This window comes from Podarcis tiliguerta, assembly GCF_965153285.1.
Source record: "Podarcis tiliguerta genome assembly, chromosome: 7".
Classification (NCBI taxonomy): Eukaryota; Metazoa; Chordata; class Lepidosauria; order Squamata; family Lacertidae; genus Podarcis; species Podarcis tiliguerta.
In genome coordinates this window covers 74,798,575-74,824,856 of record NC_139540.1, presented here as the reverse complement: position 1 = coordinate 74,824,856, position 26,282 = coordinate 74,798,575, and the positions used below count along the sequence as shown (strand labels likewise).

At 45.1% G+C, this 26,282-nt stretch overlaps 1 protein-coding gene and 1 long non-coding RNA gene across 8 annotated transcripts in view; one reads left to right on the top strand and one right to left on the bottom strand.

Annotated features, from left to right (window-relative positions):
* The window catches only part of TRIO (trio Rho guanine nucleotide exchange factor), a 257,003-nt gene that overhangs the window by 124,576 nt on the left and 106,145 nt on the right, over positions 1 to 26,282 (top strand). For all 7 annotated transcript variants that reach the window (XR_014513332.1, XM_083449240.1, XM_083449242.1 and 4 more), the window contains exons 15-20: positions 135 to 301; positions 5,031 to 5,150; positions 10,416 to 10,607; positions 12,612 to 12,761; positions 17,357 to 17,471; positions 20,711 to 20,826. Coding sequence is in view for 6 of the 7 variants with exons in the window: in XM_083449240.1 (XP_083305366.1) it covers positions 135 to 301; positions 5,031 to 5,150; positions 10,416 to 10,607; positions 12,612 to 12,761; positions 17,357 to 17,471; positions 20,711 to 20,826 (860 nt within the window). In the remaining variant the exon portion in view is untranslated. The remainder of the gene's footprint in view (positions 1 to 134; positions 302 to 5,030; positions 5,151 to 10,415; positions 10,608 to 12,611; positions 12,762 to 17,356; positions 17,472 to 20,710; positions 20,827 to 26,282) is intronic.
* LOC310681694 lies at positions 6,596 to 24,845 on the bottom strand. The gene is made up of 3 exons (XR_014513519.1): positions 24,730 to 24,845; positions 9,086 to 9,246; positions 6,596 to 6,981 (listed from the first exon to the last, which is right to left on the bottom strand). It is a non-coding gene; the product is annotated as an uncharacterized lncRNA (long non-coding RNA).

The following is a 26,282-nucleotide window of genomic DNA, read 5'->3' as shown; positions in this document are numbered from 1 at the left end:
AAAATGGGAAATGTTGTAATCGTAAAACTGAAAACTCAAGGAAGGGTTTGGAGATATTGCTGTGTGATGCTGTGAAGGAACTTCAAATGGTAACCTGTGTTTGCCGAGGTGACATTTGCGAATGCTGCTTGCAGGTGTCGAGCTGCTCTGTGACAGAGACGTAGACATGGCGACGCGGGTTCAAGACTTGCTGGAGTTCCTTCACGAAAAGCAGCAGGAGTTGGACCTGGCGGCTGAGCAGCATCGGAAGCACTTGGAGCAGTGCGTGCAGCTGCGCCACCTGCAGGCCGAAGTCAAGCAGGTACGAGGCAGTGCTGTGCTACGTGCCTATCTGTTCGGTACACAACCTTCTTCATAAAATGGTCACGGGGACAGCGGTTGTACAAGCCTGTTTGGAGAAGCAGCAACCATGACACAACAGCAGTTCGTGTTAAATCATTCCACTCTCAAAATCAAATACCTTTCTGGGTCTGCGTCCCTCCCCCCACAAGTACCAAAATGCCATATTGTTCCCTGTGTGGCGACTTTTTTTGATTAATTTTTTTTAGTGCAAAATTGGGGCGCGTGCTATACATGGATATTCTCCCCCCCCCAAAAAAAAGCTCTTAATTTTTGGTTCAGAAAATAGGGGGCATCTTAGGGGCATCTTAAAAACAGAAAAATACAGTACTTTTTTATGTACAAAAACATGACACTGGACTCCATAAAAGATATAGGAGTTGTCTGTAGAAAGCTGCCCCCGGGCAAGTTGCATCAAAATGAATGGGAATTGTAGCAGAGATGATGATGAATTTTTTTTTTATATCGCCCTTCATCCAAGAATCACAGGGTAGTTTGCTCTATGAAGCCATAAAAATGGAACAGCTTAATAACAAACAAAGCAATACCCCCCAAACAACAACAACAATACACAAGTGGTTTGAAAGGCCATAGATTGTTTAAATAGCCAGAGGTTTTGGAGAACCGAAGCGTTTTCACCTGGCGCCTAAAGAAACATAGAGACCTCTCGTTTCTGTAACTGAGCTATGCTGTCAACCAGTGTGGCAGAATGAAACCAGAGGCAACTGGCTAGCCACTGTTAGAAGCAGAAGCTGAAGCTGTGGCTTTCAACCAGTGTGCTGTGGCACCCTGGGGTGCCTTGAATGATGGTGGGGAGTGCTGCCAGCAACACTGGCCTCTGTCCCCCTTTCCCTTCCTCCCTTCCTCTGATGCCCTCTCGCGTTTCTGAATCCCAAAGGCTTACATGGCTGTTTATTGCAGCAGCCCTGACTACAAGCTCCGCAGGCAAATGGTGACTCTGGGGCTGGCCAGTGGGTTCTGGTTGCCAGGAGCTGAAGCAGCTGCGGAATAGGCAAGCAATTTGGTGAGGGAGCCCAGCCAGTCAGTCTTCCAGCCCTCGCTGTTGGGAATGGACAGATAAGTGGGAGGCCGGGCAAGCAGGCTGACCTTTCTTGTGCTTGCTGTGTGCAAGGCCTGCCTGGGAGCTGAGTGCCCGGTGCTGAAGGGGAGCCTTTCCGCCATGTAGGCAACTGCCTCCCCAATCTTTGGTCAGTCTCTGTCGGGCTGCTAAGGCTGGGGGCGCATCCTCGTCCCAGGTCCTTGTGGGACAGTGTGCGGGGGCACCTCTCTTTGGGGCAGACCAGGGTAGTGGTGGTATCTGCCCAAAAGACTCCCAAGGAGAGGGGAGATGAGAGAAGGCCGAGGGAACCCCCCACAAGGGGAGGGTGTTTGGAAAAGGGAGAGAGGCTGCCAGCTCTGCAGGCAAGGGGTGACATAACTGGGCCCCTGAGCCCCACGGGGCTGCCGCAGAAAGTATGTGGTTGGTCAAGGGAGCCATGGACTTGCAAAGTTTGGAAACCTCTGAGCTGAAGAATTACGACAGTGCAGCGACTTTTAGCTGAAGGGATCCCACAGAGCTCTGCCTACGTTCTTAAACTTTACGTTGGAGCTGTTCTCAGCAGATTGCTTTGTATGCATCATGGCACCGAAATTGCCTTACTCTTTTGCTTAAATTGCTGCTCTTAATAACTGCTGGGATATCACTGTATCTCATCTTATCCTTCCTGCGAAGCCTTTTTGAGTGGTGGTGTTTTTAAAAGAAAAGTTTGTTACTTATCAGCCGGCCAGCTTGAGCACTCAGGACATCTGAACACATATGCAGCTGATGCATCTGGTAAATTTTGCCCCCGTTGTCAGAATTATTATTATTATTATTATTATTATTATTATTATTATTATTATTGGCATTTTGATTTTCCCTTCCGGCAGATGCGTTTGAGACAGCTGACAAAAGCTAAAAGTCATCAGTATAAAATAAAAACCAAATGCCAAAAAGCAACAGCAACAGCAACCATTACTACCCTCTATGAGTGTAATCTGTAAGGAAATTCACTATAAACTTCAACATGGCCAGCAGAGTTTCCATGTTTGCTCCTTCTCAAGAAACTTCCTTCACAGGGGCTCTGGTGGAAACTTAGATTAGGAAATTAGATGGAGGAAATTTAAAATAAACTAGTCAAGTGTTCACATTTTCATTGTCTCATAGATATGTTCCATATGCATGTTGATTTATCTCAGTCAATGTGCTAAAAGCTCTTAAGTTACTGTTTGCATTATGAATTTAAACATATTAGGAGTTGAGGCCAAAATAGTTCTATTTCCCCTCTTTTATCAATTTGCATGAAGTTGGATTGGTGGAATTTACTCACAAAAGACCAGTGAATTAGAAAACCCCCAAACCAGATACATTGATCCCAATTCTGTAGTCTTCCCAATGAAAAGGATTCCTGAATTGAGTTTCTTCTCCACAAGTCTTACGTTGTAAGCCTTTTGGGGGGCGGAAAGCTCTTTTTTATCTGTTGACATAAGTGACCTTGATGCAGAAATACACATTTCATTCTTAAGCCAGGAAGGAAGATGTCTTTCTGTTTTTCCTCTGAGATAGAAAAAGCTTTGCAGCTCGGCAGGTGTTCAGCCAGACAGAGAGAATCGCGTGTTTGCTGTTTGTTGTGTTGGCTTCCTGCGGCACTTGATCCACAGTTCCTTTAGCTAATGACCGCAACTTCCTGCCAGATTTGCTGCTGCTGGACTAGGGGACAGAAGGATACTTTCTTAGTTGGTTACACCAAACTTTGGCTTCGCTAAAATGGCGGGTGGTACAAATAATCTGATGAGACATGCGTTACTATTTTTTAAAAGTTTGCTGTACAAAGATGCAGGCGGTTGGTAGTTGAACACTTTGTAATTCTGGCGTTACATTCTCTCTGTTCTTTGTAACCTTTAGAGCATGTCCCTAACTTTACCCTTTAAGGCTCACGATTTTTGCAGGCGTAATTTCTTTTGAATTAGGTTTCTTCTGTGCAGTCAAGGTAAAAGCAGCCATGCTCTGTAAATACAACAATAATAGTACGGTTTCTGTCTCTCTTGGACGTTTTTCCAGACAGTCTATTTTTAATGTTAATCTTACTTTAATAAAGTACATATCTGCAGTTGGTGTTTTATCTCTTACCAGAAAAAAAATGCAGCTACATATTGAGCTGCCACTAATAAGAATGTTGTGGCTTTGTTTTCTAGATAGTGCTGAGTTTATCCAAAGTATCCATTAATAGGACACAATGGGATTGATCTACTTTCTTTTTAATCTTCCTTGCAGAGAAAAAGGCTCTGTACTTTTGCGACCATTATTGTAAAATGGTGATCTCTGTAGCACTTGGTCCATCATTGTGAAGGTGCATTATGCTTTCAAGATCTAGTGCAGTTGCCACACTTACTAGCATGGAGTGATCAGGTGTGAACCAACTCACCCTGCTCCACCCTTGCACATAGTCTCCCTCCTTTGCTATGGTGCCCTGTGATATCGAAAAATTGGCCCACAATGCACCTTTTAGAATCCTGATTAAATTTCCATTCATAGCAATCAAATGTATGGTAAGCCAGGATTTGAGGAGGCAGGAGGAGGGATGGGAGTCCACAGCCCAACCAGGAAATATGTTGTTTCCTCTACAGAAAAGAACAGAAAACCAAAGTATGTTTGATAATAAGCTGGTGAAAGCTGAGCTTTGGAATGGTCTGATGTTGGCACCATTGTTAACATTGCAGCGTGAAACAAATTCCCCCATCTTTGAATATTGCTCTTTAACAATAGGAACGTTTTCAGATGTATTGCTTTAGAGCAGGGTTTCACAAACTTGGGCCTCCAGCTGTTTTTGGACTATAACTCCCATCATTCCTGGCTAGCAGGACCGGTGGTCAGGGATGGTGGGAATTGTAGTCCAAAACGAGCTGGAGACCCAAGTTTGAGAAACTGCTCTAGACGTAAAGAGAATGTTCTAAACCAGCAGTTCTCAAGCTCCCCCCCCCCCACGCCACACTTTCAGAATAAGAATTTGCTTTCACCGCACCGAATTTTATGTTGTTAAGAAGTACATTGGAAAACCAAAAGAAACAATTCCTAGCGGTGCTTGGTTTATAACATAGAGCACAACTACTTTATCATATGATCGCGGGACATCAAGAAAGTATAAAACAATGCAGGTACATAAGAACATGTATCATTCCCAAAATATAAAGATAAATGAGTTTTATTCAGCACACTGTTAGAATGGTGCTTCTGGATCACAATTGAAATTGTATCACCCATCCATATTCTGCAAATAAATAAATACAGTGGTACCTCTGGTTACGTACTTAATTCGTTCCGGAGGTCCATTCTTAACCTGAAACTGTTCTTAACCTGAAGCTCCACATTAGCTAATGGGGCCTCCTGCTGCCGCTGCGACGCCACCGCACGATTTCTGTTCTCGTCCTGAAGCAAAGTTCTTAACCCAAGGTACTATTTCTGGGTTAGCGGAGTCTGTAACATGAAACGTATGTAACCTGAAGCGTATGTAACCCGAGGTACCACTGTCCTCTGATACTATACTGTATTATACTATATGGGAATGTTTAAATGTTTGGTTTTCCTGGAATCTTCCTGCCACCCCCTTTGAGAACCACTGTGCTAAGCTGTGCTCTCTCCTGTTGCATTTCAGGTATTGGGCTGGATCCGAAACGGAGAGTCCATGTTAAATGCCGGACTGATCACTGCCAGCTCGCTACAAGAGGCTGAGCAACTTCAGCGCGAACACGAACAATTCCAGCATGCAATAGAGGTAAAAGTGTTCTTGGCTATTACTCTCAACTTTGCGGTCCAGCAGAGCGTGCAGAGATACCTTTCGTTCTCTTTTTGCACTTACACTAGAGCAGGCTTCCTCAACCTCCGCCCTCCAGATGTTTTTGGCCTACAACTCCTATGATCTCTAGCTAGCAGGACCAGTGGTCAGGGATGATGGGAATTGTAGTCTCAAAACACCTGGAGGGCCGAGTTTGAGGAAGCCTGCACTAGAGGAACAACTCAGTTTATAATTTAAATTTGCTGGTTACTAATCATGTGTCAGATTGATAGTGTTTAAATCTCCCAATGCCAGGAGATAGCTTCAGAAACAAGGCGGTCCTTGTCTGATTTTTCATGAGTCTGCCCCTAACTATATTTTACACAAGATGAGAGATGTTAGTCAAACGCCCGTTTGCCTGTTGATGTGTATCAGCCAGCAGAAAAATAACTTAAGGTATTTGTCAACATGGCACAATGACCTGTGAAGGGTTCCTAAAGATGCGGAAATAGTATTTTGACTATTGCTTAGTGAAAGTCTTCATGCAGAATGTCCCAGATTCAGTCCAGGTCTCCAAAAGACTCTTTTGTAAAATGCTAGAGAACCGCGGCCAGTCAAGGTGGACACAATATTGAGCCTGATTGCTTGCTAGTCTGACTCTGCTTAAAACAGCTTTCCCGCCTTCTTATGATAGCGTCAGCCCTCAGCAGGACAAAATGGTGACTAAAAACTTTGTTCGTAAATTTGATTTCTGGTTACCTCTTGAGCAGCATTTGTGGCTATCACTGTGCATTTCACCGGGTGGAATTCATTGCTGAAGATTTATTAACCAAGAGATAGTTCATTTGCTATGGGGACATCATCATTTTACATTGCTAAATGCCACACACTACCATGAAGCAATAATGTGGAAAGCCCTCATGCCACTGCTAACGTGCATCTTAATTTAATGTGCTTCTTTAGTTTAATACGGCTGCCAGACTGGTGACTGGGAGCAGCTGCCAGGACCATATAACACTGGTCCTGAAAGATCTGCATTGGCTCCCAGTACATTTCCAAGCCCTATTCAAGGTGTTGGTGTTGACCTTTAACGCCCTAAACACTTTCGGCCCTGTAAACCTGAAGGAGTGTCTCCACCACTGTCATTCAGCCCTGAGGTCTAGCTCTGAGGGCTTTTTGGGGGTTCCCTCACTGCGAGAAGTGAGGTTACAGGGAACCAGGAAGAGGGCCTTCTTGGTGGTGGCACCTGCCCTGTGGAATGCCCTCCCTTCAGATGTCAAGGAAATAAACAACTATCTGACTTTTAGAAGACACCTGAATGCAGCCCTGTTTTGGATGTTTTACCATTTGTTGTGAGTTGCCCAGAATGCCTGGGGCAACCCAGTCAGATCCGTGGCATATTATTATTATTATTATTATTATTATTATTATTATTATTACCACTACTACTACTACTACATGACCAGCAACAACCAGGGTGTTCAAGTAACTTTTAAATCCTAATCTTCACCTTACTTGGGATAGGTGTCTTGACTAAAATAGAGGCCCAAAGCATTGAAAACGACTGCTGTACGGTTTAACTTTTTTTTCTGGTAATACGTAGTGAGACGTGAGTGCTTAAGATTGCTAAAAGTAAAATCCTTTGCTTTTATCCATTGGGAAGCTTTTTATTTTCAGAAATCCTTGGTGCTACAGTAACTGCCTTCTGTTCTACTGTCGTTCTGCGGAGTTTTCCGTTTTCCCTTTCTGTTGTTCACAGTTTGCAGTGTCTGTGTCCTCACTCTTGGCAGCTTTGGTAAATTTTCGGTATAACATTCCTTCCCTTTAGAATCTGCAGTGTAGATATTTGTCCTTTTAGGGGATAAATGTGTAGGAACTATAACCGGGGGCTACTTTGGTAGAATGCGATAGAGCGGGCTATATACTGGTTATACTTAAGGATTCCAGAGCAAAGTTAGATTTCAAACCTGGAAATTCTGCTTTCCTCCAGCACACCCTCTCTACAACTCCTTTTTATTTATGCATTTGTTTTCTAACGTTCATACCCCTCTTTTCTTCCATCAGCAAATGTCTTAAGTCAAAAAGGGGCCCAGGAATCTGCATGGCCTCAGAGCACTTAATAATAACCTGTAGCAAAACAGTTCAGTACATTTTTGCTCTGCAGCAGTTCTTAAACAAATATCTACTCTTCATTGCTGTAAAGAAGTACCTGGTTACTAATACCAGCCTATCTCTCAGGGCTGTGGTAAGGATACTGTGAAAGTATCTGATAATCACTTTGAACACTCAACAGTAATAGGATTGAAGCTTGTTTGAAAAGTGATATTTAAAATTACACAATAGCAGTAATAAGGGACGCGGGTGGCACTTTGGGTTAAACCACAGAGCCTAGGACTTGCCGATCAGAAGGTCGGCGGTTCGAATCCCCGCGATGGGGTGAGCTCCCGTTGCTCAGTCCCAGCTCCTGCCAACCTAGCAGTTCGAAAGCACACCAGTGCAAGTAGATAAATAGGTACCGCTCCGGCAGGAAGGTAACGGCATTTCCGTGCGCTGCTCTGGTTCGCCAGAAGTGGCTTAGTCATGCTGGCCACATGACCCGGAAGCTGTATGCCGGCTCCCTCGGCCAGTAAAGTGAGATGAGCACTACAACCCCAGACTCGGCCATGACTGGGTCCCTTTACCTTTAATGGCAGCGCAGGTGGAGTACAGTTGGATGGGCTTCCCTCTACACATTTAACGAACCCATCACGTATGATTGGGAGAAGCAGGACCCCCCCCCCCTTTACTGCATGCAGATTATTGGGCTGACTTCAGTCAGCTCACATCCCTCTCCAAGCGATCAGGAACACACCGCCTTTGAAGAATTCCCAGTCTTGTTGAAAGGGGAACGCATCTGCAAGCATAGCCATGCTATCCTATAGCAGACAGGTGAAAAATGGCTACATAGCAGGGGGAAACCTGCTCTCTCCCCCCACCACCACCACCTCACCCCCAACCCATGAGCGTTCTAGAAGACCTGATAAAAGTGGGACAAACTTACTCCCAAAGTGTCCCACTTAGAGGGTATAGAGAGGTCCCCTTTTTGCAGATATGCCCCCTTCGTATAATTCGGGTAGTCGCTCCAGGTGTGGTGCTCTGGTTATGGCATGTGAAGCTTTGCGAGCACATAAAAAGGCAACCAGTTACTCCCAGTCTCCCGATGCTGCTTGAACTGGGATCCAGTATGCGGAGCAACAAGGGCCTGTTGCCTAGTTCACTCTGCTTTCCCCACCTACCCAGTGTGCGAGCATTGCGTGCAGATTTATTGCTCTTCATTCACGTGCCATGTAGTCCCATGTAGTTACAACCTAGACCTGGAATCCTTAACTATAATCAGGTGAGAGTGCTCTGATTTCTGTCTCGTGGGGCTTGCTTTCTCTCGCTGCTGTATTGTTGCAGCTGTGTGTAGACTAGATGTAGATGACACAAAAGGTGTGTGCTGAGAGCCTAGCTTTTAGGGGAGGCAGTGGGGTGGCTGAAATATGAATCCTGTTATCAGCTTCTCAACCATTCCAGCAGTTGCTTTCCTTCCCCGTTAGAAGAAGCTACACAGAACCAATGGAAAGAGAAATACTTGTCTCCGTGTAGACAAGTTATAGGTGACCACTCCCTGATTTCCCACCAACATTTCATAGGTTGCCTTGCCATTCCTGGTGGGAAAACACCCCCTCTCGATGTGAAAAAAAGCCTACCATCTTGCACAATATTATCAGAGAGCTTCTGCAGCATCTTTTCTGCTTCCCTTGGGGTTTGCTATATGCAAAGAGGAGATTCTGTTCTCCTGCCATGCCTCTGTCTCATGGCTTCTGCCAGCGGTGCTTTGGCTTGGCTAAGGAAGACTGACAGAAAGCCTCAAAACAGGAAACACCCACCAAGAAGAGAGCCCTGTAACTGACTTTGTTTCAGGGATTATGGGATCTGTGGCGTTTTTTGCGTCGCGACCTCCTAATTTCTCCTGCAAAGGTACCCTTCAGAAAGTGGCCGCTCTCCCACCGATCCTGAACTATTTCATTCTATCTGAACGCAAGAGACCGTTCCGGTGAAATGTTCTGGATTCCTGTGGGACAATGCTTGGAATTATTCGCAGGTATCATTCCATGTTGGGGGGGGGGAGACAATGCTTCACGGTGCTATACACATAGCTCAAGGGAGTCACATGAATTATTATTGCTAAGAAATAACTCAGCCACTATGTACACAGTGCTGTTTAGTGTAACATAAGCAATGGGGGTTGGGGGGAAATGGGTTGGTGCCCCAACCAGCTCACAGTTTAAGCTACTACAGCAAGGGAAAAGATGGGGGTGTAGTAAGTTTAACAAGGTGTGCATAGTTCACATTCTTTTGTTGGGGATGAGGTCAAGTGCTGTGATCTAAACCACTGAGCCTCTTGGGCTTGCCGATCAGAAGGTCAGCGGTTCATATCCCCGTGATGGGGTGAGCTCACAGAATCACAGAATTATAGAGTTGGAAGAGACCACAAGGGCCATCGAGTCCAACCCCCTGCCAAGCAGGAAACCCCCTGCCAAGCAGGAACCCCCTGCAAGCTCCCGTTGCTTTGTCCCAGCTTCTGCCAACCTAGCAGTTCGAAAGCACGCCAGTGCAAGTAGATTAATAGGTACCACTGTGGTGGGTAAGTAAATGGCGTTTCCGTGCGCTCTTGTTTCCGTCACAGTTTTCCGTTGTGCCAGAAGTGGCCAGAAGTGCTGGCCACTTGACCCAGAAAGCTGTCTGTGGACAAACGCCGGCTTCCTTGGCCTGAAAGCGACATGAGCGTCTCAACCTCAGTTGCCTTTGACTGAACTTAACCGCCCAGGGGTCCTTTACCTTGATAGTTTTGAGAAGGATTTCTAAGGCAGAGGTGGCACCTAGAAGTCAGTCCTAGGTTCTTAACTGTTCTGGCTTGTGGATAATTCTTTAGTAACACTTGCGGACAACATATACAACTGATGCCACATTTTAAGATACACCCACAAGGATAGCCTCAAAAGCCAGCACTTGAATACTGAATGCTGCATTGCTGGGTTGGCTTCCTTGACCCTAAGTTGGCCCAGAGTTAGGAGGAGGGAGAAAGAGGAAGGACATTTCGCTTGCAGTTGCCAGATTAATGAGCATTTAGCTGGTGTGCAATCTCCATTTAACTGACAAGAGGAGGGCGCAAACCCATTTTGAAAACGTACAGAATGCTTTTCACGAATTAAGTGTTGTGTTCCGTTTGTATTTGATCAGAAAACGCACCAGAGCGCCTTGCAAGTGCAGCAGAAAGCCGAAGCGATGTTGCAGGCGAATCATTACGACATGGACATGATCCGGGACTGCGCGGAGAAAGTGGCCTCTCATTGGCAGCAGCTGATGCTCAAGATGGAAGATCGGCTCAAGCTTGTGAACGCCTCCGTGGCCTTTTACAAAACATCGGAGCAGGTAGAGGACAATGGCTGGCCGAGCCAACAGTGTGGCTGCTGGTAAATGGTTTCAAGGGCCGGTTTCACGACAGATTGGTTTTAAAGCCCAGATTCACTCAACTGAGGTTAATAAGGGAAACCAATTCCATTTTACAGACTTGGTTCATTTGCTTTTCTCTGTATGTTGTCATCCAGCATTACAGTCACAATACTTGAAAATGGAAACACGTTCCTAGGTGTAACTTGAAAATGAGCATGATCTCTGTGTGTATATTTTTTGTATAAAACAAAACACACCATTTCCTGAATGGACTGGGTTTCAGGTAGTAGGTGTATAAGTCCTAAAGCTTGCTTTCTAGTAGTTTCTCTACCACTCTCCCTTTAACCTCAGTAGTTTATTGATTCCAGTTTAAATTAATCTAAGGCCAAAACTAGACATTAGTGAAGGCGAGAGGGTCCTGTTGCTGCCCTTAACTTTTTTTTTAGAGCTTCTTAACTTTTCTTAGGCCTCTTAACTTTTCAAAGAGCGAGCCTTAAAAGTAATTGCAGCTCAGGAGCAATTAAGCCGTTCCAGTGCTAAAGATGGGCTTGCTCACATTACCAAGGGCTTACTAACAACTGCTTTGTTCACTTGGCTTTAGCAGAATGGACCCATGGTATTGAAGTAACCTCTGTTTGCAAACCACAAGTGAGGGAAGCTGGGAGTAGTCAAGAGACGTAATGTTGACCCACTGTTTGCATTGTGTGACTTCTGAGGAAGCTGTCAAATCAGGTTGTAGATGTGAAGTGAATACCAGTCATTTCAGTCTTCTTCTTCTTCTTCTTCTTCGGCAATCACTCATAGCTGAGTAAGATTGTCTTCCATGAACACGGTTTTAACAGTGAGTCCGTAAGTGACTGTGGAGGCCAATTCTGGATCCACACGTCCTTCCACAGTGGGGACATAGGTTTCTGGGTGGGAGTTGATCATGGTGAGGGTTTGCCAAGCGTGCCTTCCTCTTAGCACGTTTCTCCCTTTCGTCCTGCATTTGAGCATCTTCAAAGCCCATTAAAAAATTGTCCAGTAGCACCTTAGAGAACAACTAAGTTTGTTCTGGGTATAAGATTTCATGTGCATGCACACTTCTTCAGATAACAGACTGCTAACGACTGCAGTTAGTCCTACAGGGAAAAGCAAGGGATAGTATGCAGATGACCAAAAAAACGTCAACAGGTTTACCATATCCATTGAGTCAATCACCCATCTCCTACCACCCTTCTGAGATAAACCCCACCCCACCCTCCCACTATATATAAGGGTCTGGTGACTTCTGTTTCAGTGTATCTGAATAAGTGTGCATGCACACAAAAGCTTATACTCAGAACAAACTTAGCTGGTCTCTAAGGTGCCACTGGACATTTTTTTTAAAAAAAAATTATTTATTTTGGCTGCGTCAGACCAGCACGTCTACCTACCTGAATCTAGATTCAAAGCCCATGACACCTTTGGTTAAGGCTGTTCTCCAACTGGAGCACTCGCAGGCCTGTGTTTCCCAGTTGTCGGTGCTTAGACTACATTTTTTAAGATTTGCCTTGAGAGTCTTTAAACCTCTTTTGTTGACCACGATCATTACGCTTTCCATTTTTTAGTTCGGAATAGTGTACTGTATTTTTCGCTCTATAAGACGCACCAGACCACAAGACGCACCTAGTTTTTGGAGGAGGAAAACAAGAAAAAAAATATTCTGAATCTCAGAAGCCAGAACAGCAAGAGGGATCGCTGCGCAGTGAAAGCAGCAATCCCTCTTGCTGTTCTGGTTTCTGGGATAGCTGCGCAGCCTGCATTCTCTCCATAAGACGCACACACATTTCCCCTTACTTTTTAGGAGGGAAAAAGTGAGTCTTATAGAGCAAAAAATACGGTAGTTGCTTTGGGAAAAGTTAATCAGACATCCACACAACATGACCTTTCAGTATTGATGGGTTAGCCCTCATCCTGCAACAGAAACCCTTACTCTGTCTTTTCTTGTCTGTTGGCCAATAGGTATGCAGCGTACTGGAAAGCTTGGAGCAAGAGTACAAGCGAGAAGAAGACTGGTGCGGAGGAGCTGACAAACTGGGCCCCAACTCGGAAACAGACCATGTAACGCCTATGATAAGTAAACACCTTGAACAGAAGGAGGCATTCCTGAAGGTAACAAGGAGAAGTTCGTGTGCCTATGAACACTATATTTCAAGGCTGGGTTTTGCAACCGTGCATATAAAACGGGCAGACAAGATTGCCTAATCTATGGGTAGGCAAACTAGGGACCGGATCCGGCCCAATTGCTTTCTAAATTCGGCCTGCGGATGGTCCGGGAATCAGCGTGTTTTTACATGAGTAGAATGTGTCCTTTTATTTAAAATGCATCTCTGGACCAATGGTACGAAATACTATGGGAAACAGCCCTACTAGAAAAATTAACCAATAAACTGAAACTGACACGGGGACAAACAGAAGAAGACGCCTTTACCTCGGTATGGCTCCCCTTTATCACATACACAGCCCAACAAGACAATGGCAATAATCCACCAACAGCATAGAAATCAATATGGCTAACCTGATCCAAAACACCCACCCACCCCACTCACACACGAAAACAAAGATCACGTCAGCCAATCACAAACAAACAACCATACCCTAGGCCAACCCCAACCTCTCTCACCACCAAAGAAACTCAAATGAACAGCACGAGCAACGCTGACACCAAACCCTACATACATTAAGCAAAAAAAAAAATGCATCTCTGGGTTATTTGTGGGGCATAGGAATTCGTTCATTCCCCCCCCCCCAAAAAAAAATAGTCTGGCCCCCCACAAGGTCTGAGGGACAGTGGACCAGTCCCCTGCTGAAAAAGTTTGCTGACCCCTGGATCATCCATTACGGAAGGATTGCCTAATTTGTGAAATTCTCTCCCCCTTGAGATAAGCCGTGCCCTTTTGTTTTATTTGCTTTTTGACACTGCGCCAAATCCATACCTTTCCACCTAGGCTTTTTGGTAGAGTTGTGCGAATGCTCCACTGCCTACTAGTGACGATCTGCTGAGATCTGATTATTATATCTTTATCTTAACGTGTTTTAGCTGATGTTTTAATGTTTTAGCCCATTTAAATTTTTGTTATTGTATGGTCTTATCGTACTCTTAAGTTGTACCTACTGTACTCTATGTTGGTATTATTGGGCCGCATCCAACCTTAGTCATCCTTAGAGTAGTCCCATGGGAATCAATGGAGCTCACTAACTTGGGTCCATTATCCTAAAGGGAAGGTGCTACACAGCGTGGAATCCTGTTCGTGCTCGCGGAAGGGTTTTTGATCCTGCTTCCTCCTAAAGAAGAAAAAGAGAGATTGTTTTTGTGTCTTTCTCCCTATGTGTGCAGCCCTCAACACCCCTGAAAACTTCCTATATTTTGTTGGGGGACCCTACAGAGAAGGCGGAAGGAGGAAGGGAAAAACAGCAAAAAAATCACCTCCCCTTCCTTGGTCATTAGCAGCAGGTGTCCATCGAATCAAAAGCCCGTCTATCAACTTAAGAGCACCAATTGGATCCTCCTACCTAATATAAAATTCAAAAGCGGGTCCCTGGTGTGGCAAAGTTGAAGCCAGCAGCTGTCAATCCGATCTACTGTTTCTGCAGAGGAAAGGGGCAAGGAAAGATGGACTGGAAAGCTAACGGGCGGGCGCAGGATATAGAAGGAGGTTTGCGGCTTCTCAAAATAGCAAATAAAAGCTGTCAAACACAGTGCAGTTAGTTAATTGGAGCAGAAGGCTGAAGAAGCGAAGAAGCACAAGGACATCAATCTGCTTGATTGCCCATTTAATATTGAAGCAAGCTCGTTTTGGGCCGTTTCTGACGGCGCTAAAAATAAAGCAAAGCTTACGAGATACCTTGTGAAAACAGCAGAGTCTTGCAGCAGTTTTCAAAATTAATAGGTTTAATTGTGGTATAAGCTTTTGTGGACGAGGGTCCACTTTGCCCATGAATTTTGTTGAATGAATAAGAATTCTAAGGTCAATGTATAAAGGGCTTAACATAGTGACTTGACCGGATCAGGGGCTTCCAGCTGTCACCTCTGCTATCACTTTTCCATGTAATCTGTGTTCAGATCTCAGCAGCCCATTTTTAGAGAGAAAGGCTGCAGCTGTTAAGGCGAGTGTGTGTTCTGTAGTGTAAACTGATTGCTACTGTGTCCATTTAGGTGAAGGTGACCAGAAAGTGGACCTCAGTTGGTACCATGCATGAAATGTAAAATGCTCCCCTTTGTTTCTGTTGGCTTTTCAGCCACTACTAAACATGGTTACTCAGATGTGAACCTCATTTGAGTACCTAAATCTACATTTAGGGCTGCAGCCTTTATTATATCAGTGGGCACCTCTGTCTTCTGCCTCCAATATTCAGTTAGTCTCCTTGATTAGTAGCTTCAAGAGATTGAGTGCTGCTTGGGGTTTTTTTATGTTAGAGCTTGTTTTATTCTTTGGCCTGCTACCCAAAGAACTCCAAATATTCAAAACAAGCGCTCTTGCTCTTTAGAAGCTGGTATAATTAAGAGATTTTTGCACTTATGTCCTTGTCTGCTGGTGCCTGCACAGTGATCGTGCTCCTAGTTTATAATCTGCCGATTATGAGTCCTAGCAAATAATGTAATAATTGAGGGCAGCTGGTCACATCAAGCAACTATTTCCCTATTAGTGTTTAAGAGCAAAACACAGCATGAAAATGCTGTGAAAGGATTTACTTCTGTTCCTGAATCCTGAGTGTTGGCGGCTTGCTTAAGGAAGAGAGCGCTTAACCACAGTCTCATGTTTGGATGCTGCACTAAACCAGACCTTGTTTTGGCTGCCACGGCATGCTAAAAGACTCCAATCACTGAGGTCCTCGGATGGGACACTTCTAGTGGTTCTCCACACCCCTGAGGTTCCTTTAGTCATCGCTAGGGACCATCACCTCCTGGCAAATAGAAGGGAAGAAATGGAGACAGTGAGAGATTTTACTTTCTTGGGCTCCATGATCACTGCAGATGGTGATAGCAGTCACGAAATTAAAAGACACCTGCTTCTTGGGAGAAAGGTGATGACAAACCTAGAAAGCATCTTACAAAGCAGAGACATCACCTTGCCAACAAAGGTCCGTATAGTTAAAGCTATGGTTTTCCCAGTAGTAATGTATGGAAGTGAGAGCTGGACCATAAAGAAGGCTGATCGCAGAAGAATTGATGCTTTTGAATTATGGTGCTGGAGGAGACTCTTGGGAGTCCCATGGACTGCAAGAAGATCAAACCTATCCATTCTTAAGGAAATCAGCCCTGAGTGCTCCCTGGAAGGACAGATCGTGAAGCTGAGGCTCCAATACTTTGGCCACCTCATGAGAAGACTCCCTGGAAAAGACCCTGATGTTGGAAAAGATGGAGGGCACAAGGAGAAGGGGACAACAGAGGACGAGATGGTTGGACAGTGTTCTCGAAGCTACGAACATGAGTTTGACCAAGCTGCAGGAGGCAGTGGAGGACAGGAGTGCCTGGCGTGCTCTGGTCCATGGGGTCACGAAGAGTCGGACACGACTAAACAAGAGACCAAGCTTTTAGTGTGGCAGACCCTGCCCCGTGGAACTCCCTGCCACAGTAGAGATTCAACAGGAAGCATCCCTCCCTTCCTTCAAACAACTTTTTGTTGAAGCACCTTACGACATGCATTTTTTCCTTTTCTTTTAACCAATCAGTATTTATTGATGTATTTAATGATGCCTTAATGACCATTTCACTCATTTTTATTTATACATGTTGCATCCAGTCTTGCTATATATATATATATATTTATGAAAGTGCAGATTATAAGTTTGCAAATAAATAAATAAAAGGACTGCCGGGGGGGTGGAGAACAAAACTGGTGTAATCTCCTCCCCAGGAACCAGTGTGCTTACAGTAAGCTATGTTTATTAGCTCAGCTTTATGTCTGAACGTGGCCCATGTAAAAATATGACCAGTGACTGTCCTATAAACTTAACTAAACTGCTTCCCCCCCCCCCCAAACCACTGTGATGATATTTTCATTGATCAAAAAATAGCTTGACAGTTGATGCCATGCAGCCACACTCTGGAAAAAGTCCTAGCATGTGTTACTAGGAGAACTGAGGTTGGGGAACAACAAGGCATGGAACATCCATGGAAAAACATGGCACAGAGGAATTGAGCCTTCCTACTTGCTCATAGAAGGGACACTGGTGGCTCTGTGGGTTAAACCACAGAGCCTAGGACTTGCCGATTAGAAGGTCGGCGGTTCGAATCCCCGCAATGGGGTGAGCTCCCGTTGCTTCGTCCCTGCTCCTGCCAACCTAGCAGTTCGAAAGCACATCAAAGTGCAAGTAGATAAACAGGTACCACTCCGGCGGGAAGGTAAACGGTGTTTCCGTGCACTGCTCTGGTTTGCCAGAAGCGGCTTAGTCATGCTGGCCACATGACCCGGAAGCTGTACGCTGGCTCCCTCGGCCAATAAAGCGCGATGAAGGCCACAACCCCAGAGTCGGCCACGGCTGGACCTTATGGTCAGGGGTCCCTTTACCTTACTTGCTCATAGAGAAGCATCTGTGTTGTGCAGCCCAAGAGGAATGGGCCAAATTTGCTTTGTTTGTTCAAGCCATTACACACAGGCTGTAGCGGAATTTAAATTTCCACTTGTAGTGCCTAAAACGACAAGGTCAGTTAGCATCACCTTGCGCATGCCTGCCCTGATGTGTCTGTCTGTGGTCTCTTCCAGGCTTGCACGCTGGCTCGGCGGAATGCTGATGTCTTCCTGAAATACCTGCACAGGAATAGCGTCAACATGCCAGGGATGGTGACTCACATCAAGGCCCCTGAACAGCAGGTGAAAAGTAAGCATGCATGATGGGCTGGCTACCTGTCGATCTTAATAGAGTTCAACCATTCCGTTGGTAAGGCGGCGATACAGTTCTGGTTTATGCGGATGGTACTCACGAAGCACACACAGAGCAAGGGTGCAAATCAGCTGTGCATCAACTGCCCCTGTTAGCATCGCAAGCCATGCTAAGAGCAATAAAGAACTCCTAGCTGTGGTTGTCACCGGGTAAAAAAATAAGTTTTTTGGGGGGAAGCACAACAGTGGAAGTTGTGGAATTTTTTGCAACTTGAGATAATGTATTAATAACAAATGACCACAGTGCCAAACATTTAAGCATGTTTCCTCTGTTTGTGTAAATTACACACTTACCTGTTCCTGCGTGTGAAACAGAGTTTCTTTCCCCCCTCTTTTTGAATAAATTTTATCAGGTTTTATAAAGAGAGATACAAAGATTATAATCAATTATCTTTCTTGTCCAGGCTAAAACTTTAATCTAGATCAGTGGTTCCCAACTTTTTTTTTGGCCATGCATCTCTAAAATCCTGATTATTCAAAAAGTGAACTCCTATTCACATGGAGGAAGCCTAAAAGGCCATTCGCTGTTAATAACTCGTTCTCGAATTGCCTCCCTTAAAAATCAAATTGCTCCCCTGGTTGGGAACCACGGATCTAGATAAAATGAAAACATCAACCCAGAGGGGAGGGAAAGAAAATAGAGGAGGAAAAATAGAGAGAGCAAGAAAGGAATAGATAGAGAGAGATAGCGTTAAGAGAGAGAGAGGTTAAAAAAACTAAGAAACTTCCACTTAATTGTCTGTCAGCTATATATATAAATACACAGATTTTCTAAATATTTCATGCAAATAAAATATTCTACAAACCCAGCAGCACATTTATTTATTGCAAACTGCTAAATAAAAATAAGAGCTGTAACAGAGACATTAACACAGAGAAAATGATCAAGACCTATCCTTAAAATAAGCAGGAATCAGAATGCACAAAAATAATGAAATCAGTGTCCTATGTAGTGCTTACAGCTTTTTAAAGTCTTCCATGAAGTTAGTTGGTGGTTGCATTTTAAAACCCTGCACAGCTTGGCCAACATGGGTCCCCAATAGAATATCTGTTCCTACAGCAGCCAGACATACACCTGTTTTCAAAGTCCCTCCTCTGAGTGGCCAGACCATTGGAGGTGAGGCAGGTGATGACTGGAGAGAGAGCTTTTTCAGTTGTGGGGTCCCATTACTAGAACTCTCTCCCCAGGTGAGCTTGCCTGGCACCTGTGTTAGTAACTTTTTAAGTGCATGGTGAAGAATTTTTATTGCCTGCTCCCCGACCAGACTTTTAACACCTGTTTGTTTGTTTTTTTAAGTGATTAGTGGCTCTGTTTTTAATGCTTTTTCTGCACTCTGTTTTATTGACTGTTCCTTTAAATAGAAAAATGATGTAAATTGAAGGGTGTTACAGAAATACCTTAAATGAATAAATAGACAAATTAATGTGTTTGTAAACAGCAAGATGAGGACCAGTTATGAGTATGGCGAACACTTTGGAGTGTGAAAATAAATTGCAGATCTCAGTGAGGAGCTGAAATGGCAACACTTTGCCTCATTTATTTTATTTTATGTGTATATACATAGCTTTGTATTTTTTTCATGCTGATCTGCCATGAATTCTGGGACACTCAGTGGCCGCCTTGGGATGATCGTATCTGCATTTAATAAGCCAAGATACAAATGGATCTAGTATCTGTGCACTTCTCCCTTTGTGCAAGCAAATGAACATGCCAGGAAGTCTTCAGTTAACACTAGTTTCTCATTAGGTCTGAACTGGGACGCTATGGCCAGTGGTTTCAGAACAAGCCAGGATATGAATCCAACTCTAAACTATGATTTCATATCCTGGCTTCTACTGAAACTGTCAGCGTTATGTTCCTAGTTTGGATGCAGTGGAACACATCGGTTAATGATAGGAAGATTTGCTTACTTGTTGGTTCACTCACATAAGAGGAAGTGGATGTGTGCAAGGGTACTAAGCTTGTTCATATCGCAGCTTATTAAGCAATATATGATAATCCAAACACAGTTAGATACACTGATATCCCGAAAATTCAAGCAGGCAGCACTGGGTGTAGAAGTTATCACTTGTGAGAGTTGCTTCATGCATTGACCGCTTGCCATAACAACATAAAGGCCATATTTAAATGTAAGACACAGATACACCAGACACTTTAAGGATGTGGGTGGTGCTGTGGTCTAAACCACTGAGCCTCTTGGGTCAGCAGTTCGAATCTGCATGACGGAGTGAGCTCCCATAGCTCTGTCCCAGCTCTTCCCAACCTAACAGTTCAAAAGCACACCAGTGTGAGTAGATAAATAGGTACCACTATGGTGGGAAGGTGAACGGCGTTTCCATGCACTCTGGAATTTGTCGCGGTATCCCGTTGCACTAAAAGCGGCTTAGTCATGCTGGCCACATGACCCGGAAAGCTGTCTGCGGACAAATGCCAGCTTCCTCGGCCTGAAAGCGGAGATGCGCGCCACACCCCAAAGTCGAATTCGACTGGACTCAACCGTCCAAGGGTCCTTTACCTTTACCCTTTACACCAGACACAGGAGATTCAACCTTCCTACAGACAAAGAATCCTTACTTTGTATTGCAAGAGCATCATGTGAGATTTAATGAAACTTGTTTTTCAGTCTGTTCTCTTGCCACTGCTGCTTGTTTTCAACTATTGCTGCTGTATGCCAGACTTCCTTATGTTTATTTGAGTTACCGTATTTTTCGCTCTATAGGAAGCACTTTTTCCCTTCCAAAAATTAAGGGGAAATGTGTGTGCGTCCTATGGAGCGAAAGCAGGCTCCTTGGCTTCAGCAATAGCAACGCGAAGCCTCCAAAGCGCAGAGGGAGCGCTCCCTCCGCTCTCCAGAGGCTTCGCGTTGCTTTCGCTGAAGGCAGGAGATCAAGACTCTCCTGGCTTCAGCAGAGAGGGAGAGCTGCTCAGCGCCCCTTCAGCCAAGCGGGAGGAGAAAGGGAAGGGGCTCCGTTTCTCCTGCTGCTTTGCTGAAGGGGCGCTGAGCAGAGAGGGGGAGATTTTTTTCTCTCTTGTTCTCCCCCTCTAAAACAAGGGTCCGGAGCGTCCTATAGAGCGAAAAATACGGTGCCTCAGCGGCTTGCCAGATATATCAGTTCCATAAGCCTTTGCCTTTTGCTCAGCGCACCGATTGATTTGGCCTCTTTATGATCCGGCAGATATCCTGAACGAGCTCTTCCAGAGGGAAAACCGTGTCCTACACTACTGGACAATGAGGAAAAGACGCCTTGACCAGTGTCAGCAGTATGTGGTCTTCGAAAGGAGCGCCAAACAGGTCAGGGCCTGTATTTTAAGCAGCCTTTTCTTCCTGACGCGGTTGGGTTGGAATGCCCATGTTTGCTTGCAGGCCTTCTCCCAACAGGCAGCCCAGAAGCAAGTCGCATCACGTCTCGCTGATTTGTATAGCCTGTGCTAAAAAAATGCCCTCGTGTCCCTTTTCTCTGCTGTGGCAATGCTGAATTTGCTTGCGAGTGTGTCGGCACTCTAACCTCTGGTCCTTTTGTGCCACAAGGAGTTTCAGTCAGCACGATGCTGCTTGCGAGGAGGCCATAGTGTGCAAAGTGCTGAATGTGCTAATAAATCCCTAAGTATAAATGACTTGGGACGCGGGTGGCGCTGTGGGTTAAACCACAGAGCTTAGGGCTTGCCGATCAGAAGGTCAGCGGTTCGAATCCCCGCAACGGGGAGAGCTCCCATTGCTCGGTCCCTGCTCCTGCCAACCTAGCAGTTCAAAAGCACGTCAAAGTGCAAGTAGATAAATAGGTACTGCTCCGGCGGGAAGGTAAACGGCATTTCTGTGCACTGCTCTGGTTTGCCAGAAGCGGCTTAGTCATGCTGGCCACATGACCCGGAAGCTGTACGCTGGCTCCCTCGGCCAATAAAGCGAGATGAGCGCCGCAACCCCAGAGTCGGTCAGAACTGGACCTAATGGTGAGGGGTCCCTTTACCTTTATAAATGACTTGCTTTTAAACTACAGTAGGTTGTAAGCTGGTGGCCCACTAGCAGAAAGTTGGAAACACATAACTGGGATCTAGAGGTCCAGGCGCAATCTTCTGCTTTGCAGCCTCAGAGGTTTTCAGGTCCTGCATTCCCTACGCATTTCCCGAAAAGCCGCTTGTGAGGGACCCGCTAGCATCTTTTGCAGCAGCAGGGTATGTAGACTGTCAGCGGCGCTCAAGCTGGAGTTGGCTGTTGTTCGCCCTAATTGGCTGTGTTTACTACAGCTGCCGAGGCATGGCTGGAAGGATCCAATGGGCTGGCTCTGGAGATAGCACAGGTAGGGAAGGAGATTCAGGGACCAAGCAGCCTCTTACAGCAACCTTCCTTGACCCAGCTGCAAGATTTTATGAGCCATATACAATAGTAGCAATAACAATAATAATTTATTATTTATACCCCGCCCATCTGGGTGAGTTTCCCCAGCCACTCTGGGTGGCTTCCAATCAAGTGTTAAAAACAATACAGCCTTAAATATTAAAAACTTCCCTAAACAGGGCTGCCTTCAGATGTCTTTTAAAGAGAAGATAGCTGCTTATTTCCTTCACATCTGAAGGGAGGGCGTACCACAGGGCGGGCGCCACTACCGAGAAGGCCCTCTGGCTGGTTCCCTGTAACCTCACTTCTCGCAATGAGGGAACCGCCAGAAGGCCCTCGGCGCTGGATTTCAGTGTCCGGGCTAAACGATGGGGGTGGAGACACTCCTTCAGGTATACAACAGAGAAAGGAAAAAGCGAAGGGCAAAGAAAGAGCGAGTATGTACCGGTGCCATAGAAAAGATGGCCCATTCAATTGGGTAGTTCTATGGGGATAGAATTTTGTATGTTGGAATTCACCAGCTAGAGTTTTTGTCAGAGTGCAGGTTCCTAGTAACTTTATTTATCACAATCTAGCTTTTACGAAGTTTTCTAGGAAGCCTGTTAGTTGGGAGTATTCATTTGTGGGTGGGTGGAGGGTAGGGGTGGTAAAGACACAAAGATGGGATGAAAAAGTGTACAGTAACCCAGATTGTCTTTTATATATTTTAATATTATACAGTGCAGTCACGGCAAAGAAAAAGAATGTAGCATTAAGATTATGGTGTCATTTTACATGGTCTTAAAACACTGGCAGTCCGTATAGATTCTCCATGGACAGTTTGGGGAGGCTGTTGGGAGAGCTTTCCTTTCTTTTCCTCTTACATATGAAAAAAAAAATGGTTTCGTCAAAAGTATTTTCCTTTATAACCCCATTTGCCACTCTTCTAAGCCCAGTTAGTTTCTTTTCTTTTTTTTTTCTTTCTACACATCTTTAATGAAAGTTCAAAAAAGTACATAATTATATTATATGTGCGCTAAACATGGTGAGACGTAAATAAAAGAGGAAAAAAGAAACAGCACCCATGTATAAGGGAAAATAAAGGGGGGAGGGGGAACCACCCAAAACTGTATACTTTACAAAGTTATTATTATACAATAACCCAGACTGTGCAGTTTGTACTCTGCAGCAGTGGCGTAGCGTGGGTTGTCAGCACCTGGGGCAAGGCAAGTAATTTGCGCCCCCTAGCCCGTGGATTTGCGCCCCCTAACCCTAACCCCCAGATGTTGCGCCCGGTGCGGCCGCCCCCCCCTGCACCCCCACGCTACGCCACTGCTCTGCAGCCAGTGGCACATTTTAACAGTGGCTTAATAGGGTTGTATCCAGCACTGCACAATTCCATCCATGCAACAGAACGCCCTCCTTCACTCCCCTGCAGATTCCCACCCACCCTCCAAATCTGGTCCAGAGTTTTTGGGGGAACCCTTTAGAGCAGATTTTGGGAGCACCACCGAGGAGAGGAGGGAAAGAGGAAATCCCGTTGCATCCAACCCAATGAACCGCCCTTCCCCCTCTCCAAAAGAACTCTAAAATTGTGTTTTTGTTGGGGTGCTAGGAGTAGAGGTGTAAAGATGGCCATTGCCAGCACAACGGTAAAAGAGGGTTGAAAAGTATTTCTCTCAAATTTGGTTGAAATGGATTCAGACATGTGAATTAAATGTAATGTAACATATCTCTAAAATGAATGGATTTAATAAAGCTGTAGGAACTCATTCCAATACTGTAGAAAACAAGCTTTCAATTAAATGTATTAAGACCAAAATAACTAAATACACAGAAAAGTGGGGGGAGGTCAAGCTTCTTCCGGGCAATATCAGCGGGGATTGGTGGGGCAGGTTTCAGTAAGTTTTGTTTCAAATGAGGCATGGATCTCTGCAGATTTTCTCATCTTTCTGATCTCTTGGAAAATAAGCTATTCTTTATTGAACTCATGGTCCAAAAGCTGGTGTTCTATTCTCAGCAAAGTCCCGCTGTTTCATTTTTGTAAAATTATGTGTTTGAACATTGATGCTCTCAACAACCAAACTTCTTTGATGGTTGTATTCAGCTCAGTTTAGCTGGGAGATATTCTAGTGTATAATTTTTGGTAGCTGGTATGGAGCTTCAATTGCAGTGTAAAAAGTCCCCTGATGCCTAACATCTCTTTATATAATTCTCCAGAACATTGTATTCTGCCTGTCGCATCTCAAGTATTTCTGACCTGGAACTAGCTGTGCTTTGTGCATTTTTTACGTGCTGATATAGTTTCATCCTTGAAAAATGTTAAAACAGAGCAATCATAACTCTTTTTTACTCAGAAGTAAGTCCCACTCAGTTCGATGGGAACTACTTCTCAGGGACACTGGTGGTGCTGTGATCTAAACCACTGAGCCTCTTGGGCTTGCCAGTCGGAAGGTCTATCTATACATGACCGCTCCTTGATTTTCCACCAACATTTCAGAGGTTGCCTTGCCATTCCTGGTGGGAAAACACCCCCTCTCCCCAGTGCAGTAACCCCTCTCTATGTGAAAAAAGCCCACCATCTTGAACAATATTATCAGAGAGCTTCTGGAGCATCTTTTCTGCTTCCCTTGCCATTTCTGGTGGGAAAACACCCCCTCTCAATGTGAAAAAAGTCTAAAATCTTGCACAATATTATCAGAGAGCTTCTGGAGCATCTTTTCTGCTTCCCTTGGCGTCCGCTACTTGCAAAGAGGAGATTCTGCTCTCCTGCCATGCCTCTGTCTCATTGCTTCTGCTGGCGGTGCTTTGGCTTGGCTAAGAAGACTGACAGAAAGCCTCAAAACAGGAAACAGCCACCAAGAAGAGACCCCTGTAACTGACCTCGTTTCAGGGATTATGGGATCTGTGGCGTTTTTTGCATCGTGACCTCCTAATTTCTCCTGCAAAGTTACCCTTCAGAAAGTGGCCGCTCTCCCACAGATCCTGAACTATTTCATTCTATCTGAACGCAAGAGACTGTTCCGGTGAAATGTTCCGGATCCCTGTGGGACAATGCTTGGAACTATTCGCAGGTATCATTCCATGTGGGAATGCTATACACATAGCTCAAGGGAGTCACATGAATTATTATTAGTAAGAAATAACTCGGCCACTATGTACACAGCGCTGTTTAGAGTAACATAAGCAATGGGGGTTAGGGAAAACATGGGTTAGTGCCCCAACAAGCTCACAATTTAAACTACTACAGCAAGGGAGAAAGTGGGGATGTAGCAAGTTTAACAAGGCGTGCTTGGTTCACATTCTTTTGTTGGGGATGAGGTCAAGTGCTGTAGTCTAAACCACCGAGCCTCTTGGGTTTGCCGATCGGAAGGTCAGCGGTTCGTATCCCCATGACGGGGTGAGCTCCCATTGCTCTGTCCCAGCTTCTGCCAATCTAGCAGTTCGAAAGCATACCAGTGCAAGTAGATTAATAGGTACCACTGTGGTACCACTGTGGTGGGAAGGTAAACGGCACTCTGGCTTCCGTCACGGTGTCTCGTTGCACTAGAAGCGGTTTAGTCATGCTGGCCACATGACCCAGAAAGCTGTCTGTGGACAAACGCCTGCTCCCTCGGCCTGAAAGAGAGATGAGCACCACACCCCATAGTCGCCTTTGACTGGACTGAACCATCCACCCTTTACCTTTCCTGCAGTGCAGGAAACTTCTGCCCAATGTGCGCCTCAAAACCCTGACCCTGAGATTAAGAGTTTCATTCCATGCCGACTGTTCTGTCCCAGGTACGTTCTTCACAGTATTTGAGCAGTAGTATATTTGCATGGCGAAGAAGGAATCTCTGAATTGTAGAAACCAATGGCTACATCTCCCCGCCACTTAACTCCAGGCCTTGATGTTCCAAGGATCATTCACAGGTTCCAATCTGTTTCTCTCTTTGCAATTTGTGGTTTGTGCCATCAAAGGCTGCCGGAAACCTTTGAGCAAGTATCTCTATTCAAAGCACATTCACTTCGATTTTGATCCAATGGATGCCTCCGCTATTGGAAGGAGGAGGGCAATTTTTGCCGATCTCCCCTCTCCCTCCCATCCAGTTCTCCCCAGGAATTGGAGACCCGCTGCAATAGGGTGACATGTGGCAGGATGCTGTTACAGGAGGAAGGACAAATTGGCAAAAAAAGAAGAAAACCATTAAAAGCTCTTCCATGAACAGAAGGGCGTCGATTGAGTGCATTTATCTATTTATATTTGGTGCAGTTGTACCCCGCTGTTCAGCCAAAACAGACTCCCAGAGTGGCTAAAACGAAAATAGACCCAAGAATCTAAAAGACACGGCACGCAAGGAAAAAGGGACGGGGAGGGAAAAGATAAAGAGCGATTGCTGGCTCCACTTCTTGAAAGTTATATAATAATTCTTAAAGTGACCAGCTGAAAACAATTC